Source organism: Numida meleagris, chromosome 1 (assembly GCF_002078875.1).
Source record: "Numida meleagris isolate 19003 breed g44 Domestic line chromosome 1, NumMel1.0, whole genome shotgun sequence".
Classification (NCBI taxonomy): Eukaryota; Metazoa; Chordata; class Aves; order Galliformes; family Numididae; genus Numida; species Numida meleagris.
Window position 1 is genome coordinate 115,600,813 of NC_034409.1, and position 12,500 is coordinate 115,613,312.

The 12,500-nt window shown below is 59.6% G+C and overlaps 2 protein-coding genes across 4 annotated transcripts in view; one reads left to right on the forward strand and one right to left on the reverse strand.

Moving 5' to 3' along the window:
• Positions 95–4,820, forward strand: ARX (aristaless related homeobox). 2 transcript variants are annotated; one of them, XM_021408406.1, is made up of 6 exons: positions 95–362; positions 724–1,447; positions 2,063–2,108; positions 3,413–3,482; positions 3,567–3,747; positions 4,014–4,820. In XM_021408406.1, the coding sequence occupies exons 1-6, from the start codon at positions 167–169 to the stop codon at positions 4,249–4,251; spliced, it is 1,455 nt and encodes a 484-aa protein (XP_021264081.1). In that variant the 5' UTR covers positions 95–166; the 3' UTR covers positions 4,252–4,820. The 2 variants fall into 2 exon arrangements, with proteins under 2 accessions (XP_021264081.1, XP_021264072.1); XM_021408397.1 differs by having other exon boundaries at positions 3,413–3,747.
• POLA1 (DNA polymerase alpha 1, catalytic subunit) overlaps positions 7,104–12,500 on the reverse strand; it is a 194,358-nt gene continuing 188,961 nt past the window's right edge. For both annotated transcript variants that reach the window (XM_021408421.1, XM_021408428.1), the window contains exon 37: positions 7,104–8,385. In XM_021408421.1, coding sequence (XP_021264096.1) covers positions 8,213–8,385 — 173 coding nt within the window. In that variant the 3' untranslated portion in view covers positions 7,104–8,212. The remainder of the gene's footprint in view (positions 8,386–12,500) is intronic.

Consider the following 12,500-nt stretch of genomic DNA (forward strand, 5'->3'; position numbering starts at 1 on the left):
TGCGGCGTGCCCGGTGCCGGCGTCCGCCCGGCCTCCGGCGGGAGCCAATCAGGGGGCGGCTGCCCGCACGTGGAGCCGAGGGGACTCAAGAGCGCCGCGGCCGCCGCTCACTCCCCCCGTGACGGGCGTCCCGGCGGCACCGGGGGGCGTCCGCGCCGCCGCCGCCATGAGCGGCCCTTACCCCGAGGAGAGCTGCGCCGAGCGCCCCGACTGCAAGAGCAAATCGCCCACGCTGCTCTCCTCCTACTGCATCGACAGCATCCTGGGTCGCCGCAGCCCCTGCAAGGTGCGGCTGCTCGGCGCCGCTCCCAACCTGCCCGCGGGGGCCGCCCGCCCCGAGCCCCCCGACGGCGCCGCGCAAGGTGAGCCCCGCGCCGGGCCGAGCGTCCCGACCCGGGTGGGGGTCGGGGGGAGCGGGGCTGCGGCGCGGCGGGGGGGTGCCCTCAGGCTGTCCCGGTTCCGCACGGATCCCTCGCATCCAAAATTCCCAAAAAAGGAAAAACGGGATTTTTGGGGGAGGGTTTGTAAAATGCAGAGCGGACGAGCTCCGTGGCGTGGGATGGAAGTAGCCCCCGGGGCTGTCGGAACTCCCGCACCGAGGGCGGCTCCGAGGGCCGGGCGGGACCCTACGGGCCGGGCTCTGCGCGGCGATCTCAGCCCCGCGCTCTCCGCGCTGACCGCGTCTCTCTCTTTCTCCCCCCCGCTCCCCTCTCGTCGCCGCAGGCTCCCCGAAGAGCAGCCCCCCTTTCGAGCCGGCCGAGCTGCACCTGCCCCCCAAGCTGCGGCGGCTGTACGGGCCGGGCGGCGGGCGGCTGCTGCCGTCGGGGCCGCGCGGGGAGCGGCCGGAGGGGCGGCCGGAGGGAGGCGCCGGGGCCGGGGCAGTGGCCGGGGCAGGGGCCGGTCCCGCGCCGTGGGACACGCTGAAGATCAGCCACGCGCCGCAGGTCAGCATCAGCCGCAGCAAGAGCTACCGCGAGAACGCGCCCTTCGCGCCGCCGCCGCCCGCCCGTGACGAAGCGGGGAGCGGAGCCCCGCACGTCGAGGAGCGGCCCGGCCCCGCCGCGCCGGCCGCCGGGGAGGAGGAGGAGGACGAGGAGATGCTGGAGGAGGAGGACGACGAGGAGGAAGAGGAGCTGGAGGAGGACGACGAGGAGGAGCTGCTGGGCGAGGACGGCGGGGGGCTGCTGGAGGAGGCCCGCCGGGGCGCGGGAGCGGCGCCGGGGGCGGAGGGCGGGGGGCTGTCCCCCAAAGAGGAGCTGCTGCTGCCGCCCGAGGACGGCGAGGGCAAGGACGGCGAGGAGAGCGTATGCCTGTCGGCCGGCAGCGATTCCGAGGAGGGGCTGCTCAAGAGGAAGCAGCGCCGCTACCGCACCACGTTCACCAGCTACCAGCTGGAGGAGCTGGAGAGGGCCTTCCAGAAAACGCACTACCCCGACGTCTTCACCAGGTACCGGCACCGCCGGGGCGGCGCGGGGCGGGGGGACCGAGGCTGGGAGGGAGAGCCCTCGGGGCTATTTTTACGCCGCCGCCGGGCCCGGATCGGGTTCGCGCTACCCGCGCGGGTCGGAGCGGGGCGGCCCCGCGGGGCGCGGATCAAAGCGCCGCCGGTAAAAATAGCGCCCGGCGCGGCCCCGCCCGGGACCCGGGGGCCGCTTCCCGAGGAAGGGAGGGGGGAGCCCTGGGCCGCCCGGCGAGGGGGGGGAGGGGGCAGAGGTACGGACTCGGCCCGGTCCCGCCGCGTCCCGAGGGGGCACCGCGGATTTCTCGTTCGTTTTGTCAGGAGGGTCCCGCGGGGGGGGGGGGGGGGGTCCGCTGCCGGCGTCGCCTCGGGGACAGAGCCGCAGGCGGAGCCGAGCGCTTCGGCGTCGCCCCTTTCGTTTGGGTTTTATTTTAATTTTCGTTACCCGTCCCGGCGAAACGCCGAGGGGCTGCGGGCGGGGACGCCGCTCCGGGAGCGCTTCGCTAGCGCCGCGGCGGCTCCCGACGCGCGCTAATTGCGGGCAGCGGGCGTAGGGCCGGGTGCGGGCGGCTCGGTGCCGGCTCTGACGCGCTGTCCCCGCAGGGAGGAGCTGGCCATGCGGCTCGACCTGACCGAAGCCCGAGTGCAGGTGAGTGAGAGGCGGCCGCGCGCGGCGGGACGGGGCCGGGCCGTCCCCGCGCCCCCGACGGAGCCCCCGCGGCCGAGCGGTGAGAAGGAGGGGCCCGCGGGGCTGCGGGCTGCGCCCACGTCTCCAGCGGGGCTCCGTAAAAGCGCACTTAGCGCAGAGCAAACAGGGCCGTCGGAAGGCGGAGCGCCGGTTGCTTCCTGCCGCCCGCCGAGGAGCCGCTTAATGCCGTCCGATCGCCCGCTTTTGATAGCGATGAGCCGCGCGGCTCTAATGGCGAGTGCAATGCTATTAGAGGTGTTTGCGCCCCATTCCAGAGTGCATCGCCCGGCCCGCGCCTCACCGCCTCGGCGACGACAAACACGGGGCGGCCGCCGCCAGCAGCGAACAGATGGCCCCGGCCGCGGCCGCGCGAATCACTGCACAGTTAAAAATCGGGCGCTGATAACGCGCCATAAATTCCATATGGCTCATCGGGTACGCGACGGCCCCGCGCATTAGCGGCGCTGAGATGGGCCCGGCGCCCCGCGCTCTGTTGACACACGGCTCCATCGTCACACGGCGCCGTGACGGCAGAGCCCCGCGTTCGGCCCGGGGGCACGCGGCGTGGGAAAGTGAAATAACTCCGCCGCGAGAGCCCCCTCCTCCTCTCCGTCCGCGGGAGGGGCGCGGGGAAGGGAATACGAACGGGGAGAGCCCCTCCGGCGGCACTCGGCCTTACGCCGGGCTCCCCGCCCGCGGGATGCCCTGGGATCCCATCCGCGGGGGCCGGGGCCGCCGGGCCCGAGGGGAAGCGGCCGCGGGCGGGACGCGAAGGGGCGCTGGGAGCCGGCGCCGCGGCACCTTCCTGCGCGGTGCGGGAGCGTTCTCGTTCCCTTTCCCCGGCGGTGTTTTCTCCCCGCCGGGTTCCGGCCCGGCTTCGCTCGGGGCTTTTTTACTTCTGGGGAAGGGGAGAAAAGAGGGAAGCAGCGGCGGTGCCGCGGCTCTCCGTCGTCGTTCCGCTTTGGAGAACGGTTTTGTTTTGTACCGTACGGAGTCGCGTGCGATACGGCCCTAAGGCCGGCCCGGGAGCTCCGTCCGCGCTGCGGGCGCCGCGCGAATTCTCTTTTCGTCGCGGCGCCGCGCGCCCACAATTTCGTTCTCCCTTAAAGCGAAGGAGAGCGCGCGGCCGCTGCCGCCCGCCACCGCTTCGTTCCGGCGGAACGCGTTCGCCGCGAATTCGTTCTGGGGGGAAATACCGCCGCAGCCGCGGGGCTCGGCCCGGGGCCCGGCGCGGTGCTAACGCCGCTGTCTCTCTTGGCTTGCAGGTATGGTTCCAGAACCGTAGGGCTAAGTGGCGGAAGAGGGAAAAGGCTGGGGCTCAGACACACCCCCCAGGTTTGCCTTTCCCTGGTCCCCTGTCCGCACCTCACCCCCTCACTCCGTACCTTGATGCTAGTCCTTTCCCTCCTCACCACCCAGCTCTAGACTCCGCCTGGACCGCCGCCGCCGCCGCCGCCGCGGCCGCCGCCTTCCCGGGCCTGCCGCCGCCTCCGCCCGGCTCCGCCGCGCTGCCCCCCGCCGGGACCCCGCTCGGCCTCGGCACCTTCCTGGGCGCGGCCGTGTTCCGGCACCCCGCCTTCATCAGCCCCGCCTTCGGCAGGTACCGGCCCGGCCGCGGCGCCCCTCTGAGGGGCAGGGCGCGGGGCGCGGGGCGCGGAGCGGGGTCGCGCCGCGGAGCGCCCTCCGAGGGGGCCGCTCCGGCGTTCGAATCGGGGGCGCCGCCGATTGGGCGCCGCGCGGGTCACGTGCCGCCGGCCCGGCCGCCGATTGGCCGAGGGCCGCGCGCTCCGCGGGGCCGAGGGACGGCGCGGTGCGTCCGCGCTGTCGGCGCGGCGCTGACGGCGCTCTGTGCTTCCTTCCTTGCAGGCTCTTCTCCACCGTGGCCCCGCTGGGCAGCGCGCCCGGCGCCGCCGCTCTCCTGCGGCAACCGGCGCCGGCGGCCGAGGGCGCGGTGGGCGCGGGGCTGGGGGAGCCGGGCAGCGCCGCCGCCGACCGGCGCGCCTCCAGCATCGCGGCGCTGCGCCTGAAGGCCAAGGAGCACGCGGCGCAGCTGACGCAGCTCAACGTGCTGCCCGGCGGCGGAGCGGGGAAGGAGGTGTGCTGAGCCGCCGGGCAGCGGGGCGGCCAGGGCGGGCGGAGCCAGACCAAACGGGAGTGTGAATAGTAATCATAATTAATAACGATAATCGCGGGGTGAGGAGGACCGGCGGCGGAGCGCTCGGCGGGAGCGAGGCGAAGCCCCGATACCGTCGTCCCCGCGGCAGCGCCGCGCACCGCGTTTCCCCCCTCCGTCCGGCTCCGGTGCTAACGCCGAACGAAGAGCGGCGCCGGAGCGCGGCGAACCAAAGGGAACGGCGCTGCCGGGGCGCGGGGCCGCGACTCTGTACATAGCGTTGTTATAAAAAACGGAAAACGAACCGACGCACTGCAGAGCTTTGTATATTTGAGACGATGATGTTATAAAGGCATTGCACTCGGAGTCGCGGTGTGCGCGTTCTGTGGCCGCGCGGGGCCCCGAGAGGCGGCGGCGCGGGGCGCTCCGTGCGCGGCGGGCATCGCGACGGCGTGCGGGGGGCGGGGGGCGGCGAGGAGCGGACGGGTGTATTGAACAGCGAAAAGGAAAAAGAAAAAAAGAGAGAGAAAAAGGACAAACAAACAAACAACAAAAAAAAAGAAACGAAAACCCACAACGAAACCGCGCAGCGCCGGCGGCGGCCGCACTCCGCGTTCGGGCGTCTCCGAGCGCCTTTCCCCCCTTTATTCATTCCTCTTTTGTATTTATGTATCCCTCCTTTTTTTTTTTTCTTATTTGCTTTTGTATCGTTTACTTTGTATTATCTGCTTTTTCGATTATTTACTTCTAACGATTTCCTTTTCGTCTTTTTTGTTTGTTTCTTTGTTTTTACTTTTTATTTTTGCTGTCCGTTCTACTTGTCCTTCGGTGTTACGTTCGGAAGCGGCCGCGGCCGTCGCACCCCGGGGCGGCTCCGTGGGGGTCTCCCGGCTCCGTGCGAGCCCCGGGCACAGCCCCGCACGCGGGCTCACACGCGCACCCCACCCCCGGCGCTATCGGGGGTCTCAAAAACCACCACGAGCGCAAAAATAACGATCACGATAATAATAATAAAATGTAATGGGGAAAGTCACGTTCGTTCCGTGGGCGTTTTTGGCGGTGCAGCCCGAAACGTAGTTCTGTGGGGGTTTCTTTTGCCGTACGGAAAAGGGGTTCGTTGCGGAGCCATCGCGCAGTAAGGAATGCCGTTCACCGCTCGGGCTCCTCGGGCCGAACCTCCGCGCACGGCGGAATCGCGCTTCTGCGGGCGGCGATTTCGCTAATCCGGCGGTTATTACCGCGGGCCCTCATTGGGATCGCGGCGCTGCCGAGCGATCCCGTCACCGCCCGACGAGAAGTTTGCCCCTCGCCGGAGAGGCGGCGGCCGAATTTACCCCGCGCGGTCATTGGCGCAGCGCTCCGGCCGCGCGCAGAGCCCCGCGCAGCGCTGCGCTCCTCCGAAGTGCGGAGCGCTGAATGGAGCGCTCCCCTCGCCCCGCCGCGGCCCCGGCGCTTTCTGCTCTCATCCAATTAGCGCGGTGTATTAAGCGGTTTATCATCTCATAGTCAGCTATTGAGAGAAACAAGGCGAACACTTTGCAATAGAGCCTGCTCTCCTTTGACACCCTCAGGTACTTACATATTCCACTGTGCTATGAATAATAGAGGAAGAATAGAGCGCTAATTCCCTCATCAAAGAGCGCCTTGTCTGCTGCTTTGCTCAACAACACCATTCCGATCAAAAGAAAAGCAATAAAGCTTAGCATAACAAAACGAAACCTACTTATTAGCTTAGTGGTTAAATTAATGCAGAGCCGCCGCTATTCAACGCCGAGGTTTGAAAACAGCCTCCAACCACCCCATAATGCTGCCGTCGGGATGGAGGAATTTTAATCTGAGCTGCGAGGCCGCCGCAGATGAGTTAATCTATTAAAGCGCGATGAGGAGGGCTCGCGGGGCCGCGCCATTCAGCGCGGCGAGCGGACGGCTCCGGCCCGGGACGCGGCGGCTTTGCCCCCCCCCGGCCCCCGCCCGGCCCGAGCGGGGCGCGGAGCCCCGGGATCCGCCGGCGGTGCGCGGCCCCGGCGCCGCTCGAGGAACCCCGAAGCGCCCCGACGGGGGAAAAGGGCCCGTCCCCGCCCGACCCCCCGGTTGCTGCGCCCCGCGGCAGCGTTCCCCGCGCTCTCGTTGAATCTAAACATCCCTAAACTCGCAAATTAACAGGCTCTTCAGCCGTAATTATCCCGGTAGACACGAGTGCCGCGGGGTCAGGCTGCGGCACGTCGAGCCGCTCCGTTCGCGTACCTGGCGCGGGAGGGAGGAGGTCACGCCGCGCGCTTTTCCGAGCCCTTCTGCCCGGTTATCGTCAGGGATATCTGCGCGATCCTAATTGGGCTGGCCGCTACGGATCTACGAAAACCCAAACCCGAGTGAAATCACGGCAGCGGTCCGGCAGGGAGCTGCAGCATCCCCGTGCCTCTTTGGGCCGCACGTTCCCGAGAAACCTCCCCGGGTGTCTCCCCGACAGCTCGGGCGTCACCTTCAGGGGTCGGCGGCCGGGGGCACGGCCCCACCAGCACCCGAACGGATCGGCCCGGCACCATTTCTCGCCCGTCAGGACCCGGCGTGAGCCGAGTCCGAAGGGTTTGGCCCCAGAGCCGCTCCGGGGGTTTGGGCACGCTCCATCGGCCTTTGCCCGCTCCGGCCCGCAGTGCGCTCGCAGCTCTCGCTCAGGGCCGAACGAAAGCCACGCAGACGCCGCACAGCCACGCACGGCTCTTCCGTGCCCAACGCTGAAGCTCCGTGAGGCACTCGGAAGGCGACACGAGGGCCCTTCCGTCAGCGCCGGGCTGGAGCGATGCAGCCCGGTGGGGAGCTGCCGACACTCAGGCGACCGAGCCCAATTCTTTCACTAGAAAATTTTATTTCTTCCATCAAGTGCTAAGAAAACTTCGCATTTTATACTGTTAATGATTTAAAAGAACACTTTTACAACCTTACATTAATATGTCACATGGCAAACGTAACGGCAAACGAGAGTACAACAGTATTTGGTGTACAAAAGCTCTACCCAAATTTACTCTTGGTTCTTGTCGTATGTTTGTCACTTTACTAAAAGTAAATGGAAAATACAATTTGTTCATAAAACCTTTAAAACCCCCGACACAGTAACTATTACAGAACAGCTATGGTGATTCTCCTCCTTCCTTCCCCGTTATTGCTTACAATGCCATCCAAATATACTTCTCCCTATCAATAGCTCGCATTCAGATGTGGAAAGAAGGGACGTACATTTATTTTCTGCCTATGTACAATACACGTTTCACTCATGTATGTATCTATACATCTACATAAAACATTTCCAGTCTGGCAAAATACTGTGCTTAGAGAAGCACCGTGAAGATACAGGAGACAAGTTGGCCCTCTGCTTTTTGAGCCTCCAGGCTTCAATCGGTCTCTACCTCCGTTGGAAAGGAAAGCATCCCTACCTCGCTCAGAAGGACATTTAAAGGCATTTAGGTTTAGCATTGTTTTTAATTGGTATGTTTATGATCAGGAAGGAGATAAACTGTGAAAAGGCAAAACATTAGTGCTCCTACTGAGACCTCCACTAACCTCTCTTCCTGAGAGCACCTCTACTAAATACCCTGGAGCAAAGTCTAGGATCACTTACATTCCAGCAACTCTCACTGGGAATTATCCAATTAAAGCAGCAATTCCCCCACCCCCTTTTCCCTCATAGGTCTGAACACACAACAAAATACGTTGCGAAGATCATCTGCTCCATATTTTAATAACCCTGGCTTTTCGGTGAAGAAAAGAATCGAAGATAAAAACACCTGGAGTGTACCATGTCCGTGCGGACCAGTGTCCCATTTTCATCTTTCGTTCTTCCTCCACCAAAGCAAAGATTATTAAAATGCTGTTGTGCGTCCTGACACAGAGTACTGCTCAGGAGATCCTTATTTTTAAGCAAGTAGCTGGCCTCTCTGCTCCCCATACGTTCCGTCCATCACTGTCTTTCACTGCTGGACTCTCCCACGGATCTTCCCATGCTGATGGAGAAGAGTTTGCCGAGGTTCACTTCCGAATAGCCGCTCAGGGACAGACATTTGTCTACTGTGCTCTTCAGTTTCCTGTAGGCCTCAGACACTTCCTTCCTGAGGGGCTTCTTCTTTACAAACTCTACCAGGACAGAAAGAAAACAACAGAGGAGGGTTAAATAAAGTGCTTTTGCATTCAATAATATTGTGCATTGTGGTATTTTAACACAAGGAGAAAGGAGGACAAAGTCGTAGCTAGCATCCAAAGTCAGCATTCATGGCAAGCTCTTCTGCTGCCTTCCCTACTATGGGGGCTAATGGGACTGACTTGCTCTGGAAGAACCTGGTTAAACCAGTAGGTTCCTTAGCACAGTGAAAACTTCACAGAGTCCCTCAGGGTCTGACATAGGGTGAAATTCTGCCTGCAGCCAAGCCTGGCTTCAGGTCAGTCCAGGAAACCACGCCACGACTCCCATGTCCGTGCTGCTGCTTGCATGGCACCGCCGGGGATGAGCCCAATGCCGATGCCACGGTCCCCAGACACGCCCCACAGACAGTGGATTCCCAAACACACCCCTATGCATGCAAGGTGGGAGTCATGGTGCTCAGCACCACGGGGATGCTCGGCCAGGAAAACTCCTCACTGTGCTGCCCTAAAACGGAAACGCTCAGTGTCTCAATAGGGATACACTGAGTTGACCTGATATACAAATGGAGATGGTAATACCCACAGCATGTGATCAGTAATACCTGTGAAGAAGTGTCTGGAGCACAAGACACTACCTACTTGTATGTTTGCGTGTGTACAAGCTCACGGGCACACACCTTAGCAGCAAAACTAAAAGTAGAGTAGTTCTGGTTCAATGTTATGCTGTCAGGCAACAAAGAAACCTACCTCCATTCCCTTTCCAAGAGCTTTTACTGAGCAGCACGGGTTCAGATGTTAAACCAAACCTGACACCAGTGAGGTTCGTTTGAGGGAAGGTGCCGGGCTGGGAGGAGGGACACGCTGACTGGGCCCACCCATGTGAGGGAGGCAACAATGCACTTCTGTGCCCAGTGCTAACAGAGGTGTCCTCTGGCCTCAGCTGGGCAGGCCATGGGCTGCTGTCCGAGGAGATGGGATCCTGGGATAACCAATGGGGCAGGCCGTGCAGCCTGCGGCCGCCTCCACCCCAAGCACAGGCAGGCGTTTCGCAGAGCCTCAAAAAGGCTCTAAGAGAGCTCAGCAGCTGAACTCCTGGGGGTAACACAACCAGCAGTGTTCTGCTGAGGAATGAGCGCCTGCTTTGGTTCCCGTGTTGCTCACAAAGTTCCACTCAGCAGCTCTGCGTGATACTACGAAATCTCTAAAAATTCAATTAAAATTTCAATTAGAGGTGGCAGTTGGAGTAACTGAGTACGCTGATTGCCAGCACTTTGGTGCGCAGCTTCCATGCACGCTTGTGAGGAAGGCGTGCGGTATGCTGCCGTGTTCAGTTTTGGGTATTTGTATTTACAACTTGGGGCAGTGTGAAGCGAGCTGAAAATACCACATTCTTGCCATTACTCAGGTGGTAATGGAATTATGCTTATTAGTGGAACTAAATTTCCCTTATACTGCACCACAAATACAATAAAAACTCTGATTACAAGAACCTGTTCAGTAACAGACTGAAGTCACTATGGCATAAACACCTTTAATGATCCTGAAATTATTTCAGCGTAGGGTTTAATTAAACAAACCGTGAAAACTGCATTAACCAGATCCTTAAAAACACGAAACCCACACTGCCACCAATTCCGCACCAGCTAGTCCATGTATTTCCAACAATGTACTCAGTGGATTCATTTGCCGCTCCTCACACACCAGCAGAAACCACGGTGCTCATGCCAGCAAAATGCGCAGAGTATCTGTTGTGGGTGCCTCATCCCTGGAGGCGCTCAAGGCCAGGTTGGATGGGGCCCTGGGCAGCCTGAGCTGGTGGGGGGCAGCCCTGCCCATGGCAGGGGATAGGGCTGGGTGGGCTTTGAGGTCCCTTCCAACCCGAGCCATTCTGACTCCATGAAAACCCAGCTAAGACAGTCTGGAGTGTCCTGGAGCTCAGGAGGGACCAAGGTGAGCGGTGTCAATATGCAGAAGGAGCTGGCACGTACAGCCAGAGCGGGAAGGCCACCGATGGCGAGAACAAGGCACGCGACAGGGCAGCGCTGAGAGCAGAGGACAACACGCACAGCCCGCACACAGGCCAGGCTCAGCTCCAGCCTCTACGCCGGCAGGATTTCTATCCCCCCCCCCATCAATCTGAACTGTAATTACCCACGATAACCAGCCTGCCTCAAACACTTCTTAGACTTTCGTAGAGGCGAGCCGAGAAGGGTGGCTGAGAAGAAGGGAGGCACACGAGGGGCCTGGCTGAAGTGGCGAGGCCAGCTTTAAGTTTCAATTATAAGACAATGGCAGCCAGATCTCGGCGGCGGGAGGCAGGCGGCAGCGTCCCCGCAGCACGGCCGCACGGTGCATTTGAATGACACGAGTGCCTCTGATGACTGGGGAGAGGAGATTTAAAGAACTGCGGTAATACAGAGCAGGGGAAGATGAGAGAGGACACAGCTCCTGATGTGTTTACCTCCTTTGCTGATGGGATATTGACTTTTCCCACCAGGTTGGTTAGAAAGGGGACTATTTACGCTGCCACACAGCAGAGTAAGAATGACAACCAGCATCACTGTGCTCCTCTTAGTAAAAGACAACTGTGACCGCCGTATATCACGCAGCCAGTCAATACCTTTGAGTCACCATTCCATCCAACTTAGAGATGCAGATAAAAGCTCCTACTTTCTTCCTAAATGAGAATTTAATCAATAGCGTACCTAAGGCCCTCGGAAAACTAAGCTGCGCAAACTGACTGAAATTGCTTTTCAGTAGTCCGTCGCGTTCCGAAAATAGTTGCCTGCCTATTATCGCCCTATCATTGTTTTAATAATTTCCAAGTTCACTGGCGAGCAATCTTTTATGACAGCCAATACCGCATATACAGATTATTATAAACAGAGATATTTACACACATACAGCGCATACAAAAGGTATGACCGACACAAATACAGGCATGAAAAGTAAATTTATTTGAATCTTTTTTAAAAATTATTTTTTTAAGACGTGCCTCTGACGACATGCAATTAAAGTCAGGTACTACATTCCTTGAGGTCAGCAATAAGTTCCCAACTGCAGCGAGGGCTTTAGAATCACATCACCAAACGGCAGCTGACACCACCCAGCACCACTGCCACCTTGCTCCTCGCACGCAGCGTGACTTCTGGCTACTTCTACCCCTGCCAAATTCAGCGCTGTCTCCAAGCTCCTGCTTAGCTACCCAGTTATATATATTTTTTTTATTATTCGAAAAAAGAAAACTCTTTGAGAAAGGTGCCTGAAACCCATTCACCCCATACTGATGCTGGAAGCAAGGATGGGAATATCAGACGGTTACCTCTACCTGGCCACCTGTTTTGCACATACTGCGATTTCTCTTTGCTCCTGTTAAAATGGCACAGAACACCCTGACAGGCAAGATCAAGAACTTCTGTTCTTGGATTCACTACGATGCGGTTCAGTGAAAGTCTTCTCTTTTTTCTCCTCTTGATTGGGCAACTGTACTGTGTCACACCATTAAACTCTCTCTCCCCTGATTACGCTGTCGACAGCCCGCTCCTCAGGGTAGAAGTAAAAATATATTCACGCTCCTCTGTATTTGTGTGCGTGCATTTGCACCGAGTACGTGAGAAACAACGTAGGAGCCTATGAGCACATTGCCAAAAGGTTGGCTGATCCGGGAAGAACAAAAAAAGCTGCAGAGTATCATTGCTGTACAGCATCATCTCCCTCTAACACTTCTAGCTAAAGAGTTAAAGAACACACAGAATTAGCTGCTGAAATCTTTTACATCGCCTACTGGTTATTGTATTTTAATTACAGCAAGCTCAGACACACAGGCAGCAGTCTCTGTTCCAAATATCTGTGTTTCATTTATTCCTGCGCAAAGGTAGCAAACAACAGTCAGTCATAATTGGTTCTGTCAGATGTTTTACAGTCAGTCATAATTGTCTCTGTCTAGAGGTGTGTCAATTTACTGCAAGTTAAATAAATATTCTGTCTATTATGATATTGGGTTATGTAAGCCATTTTTTTAATTGCACGGGTTCCCCTTTTATACTATTCAGCACCCCTATTTATACTGTTAACCTTAACTTCGCCATTTGCGGAATGTCAATGAAAAA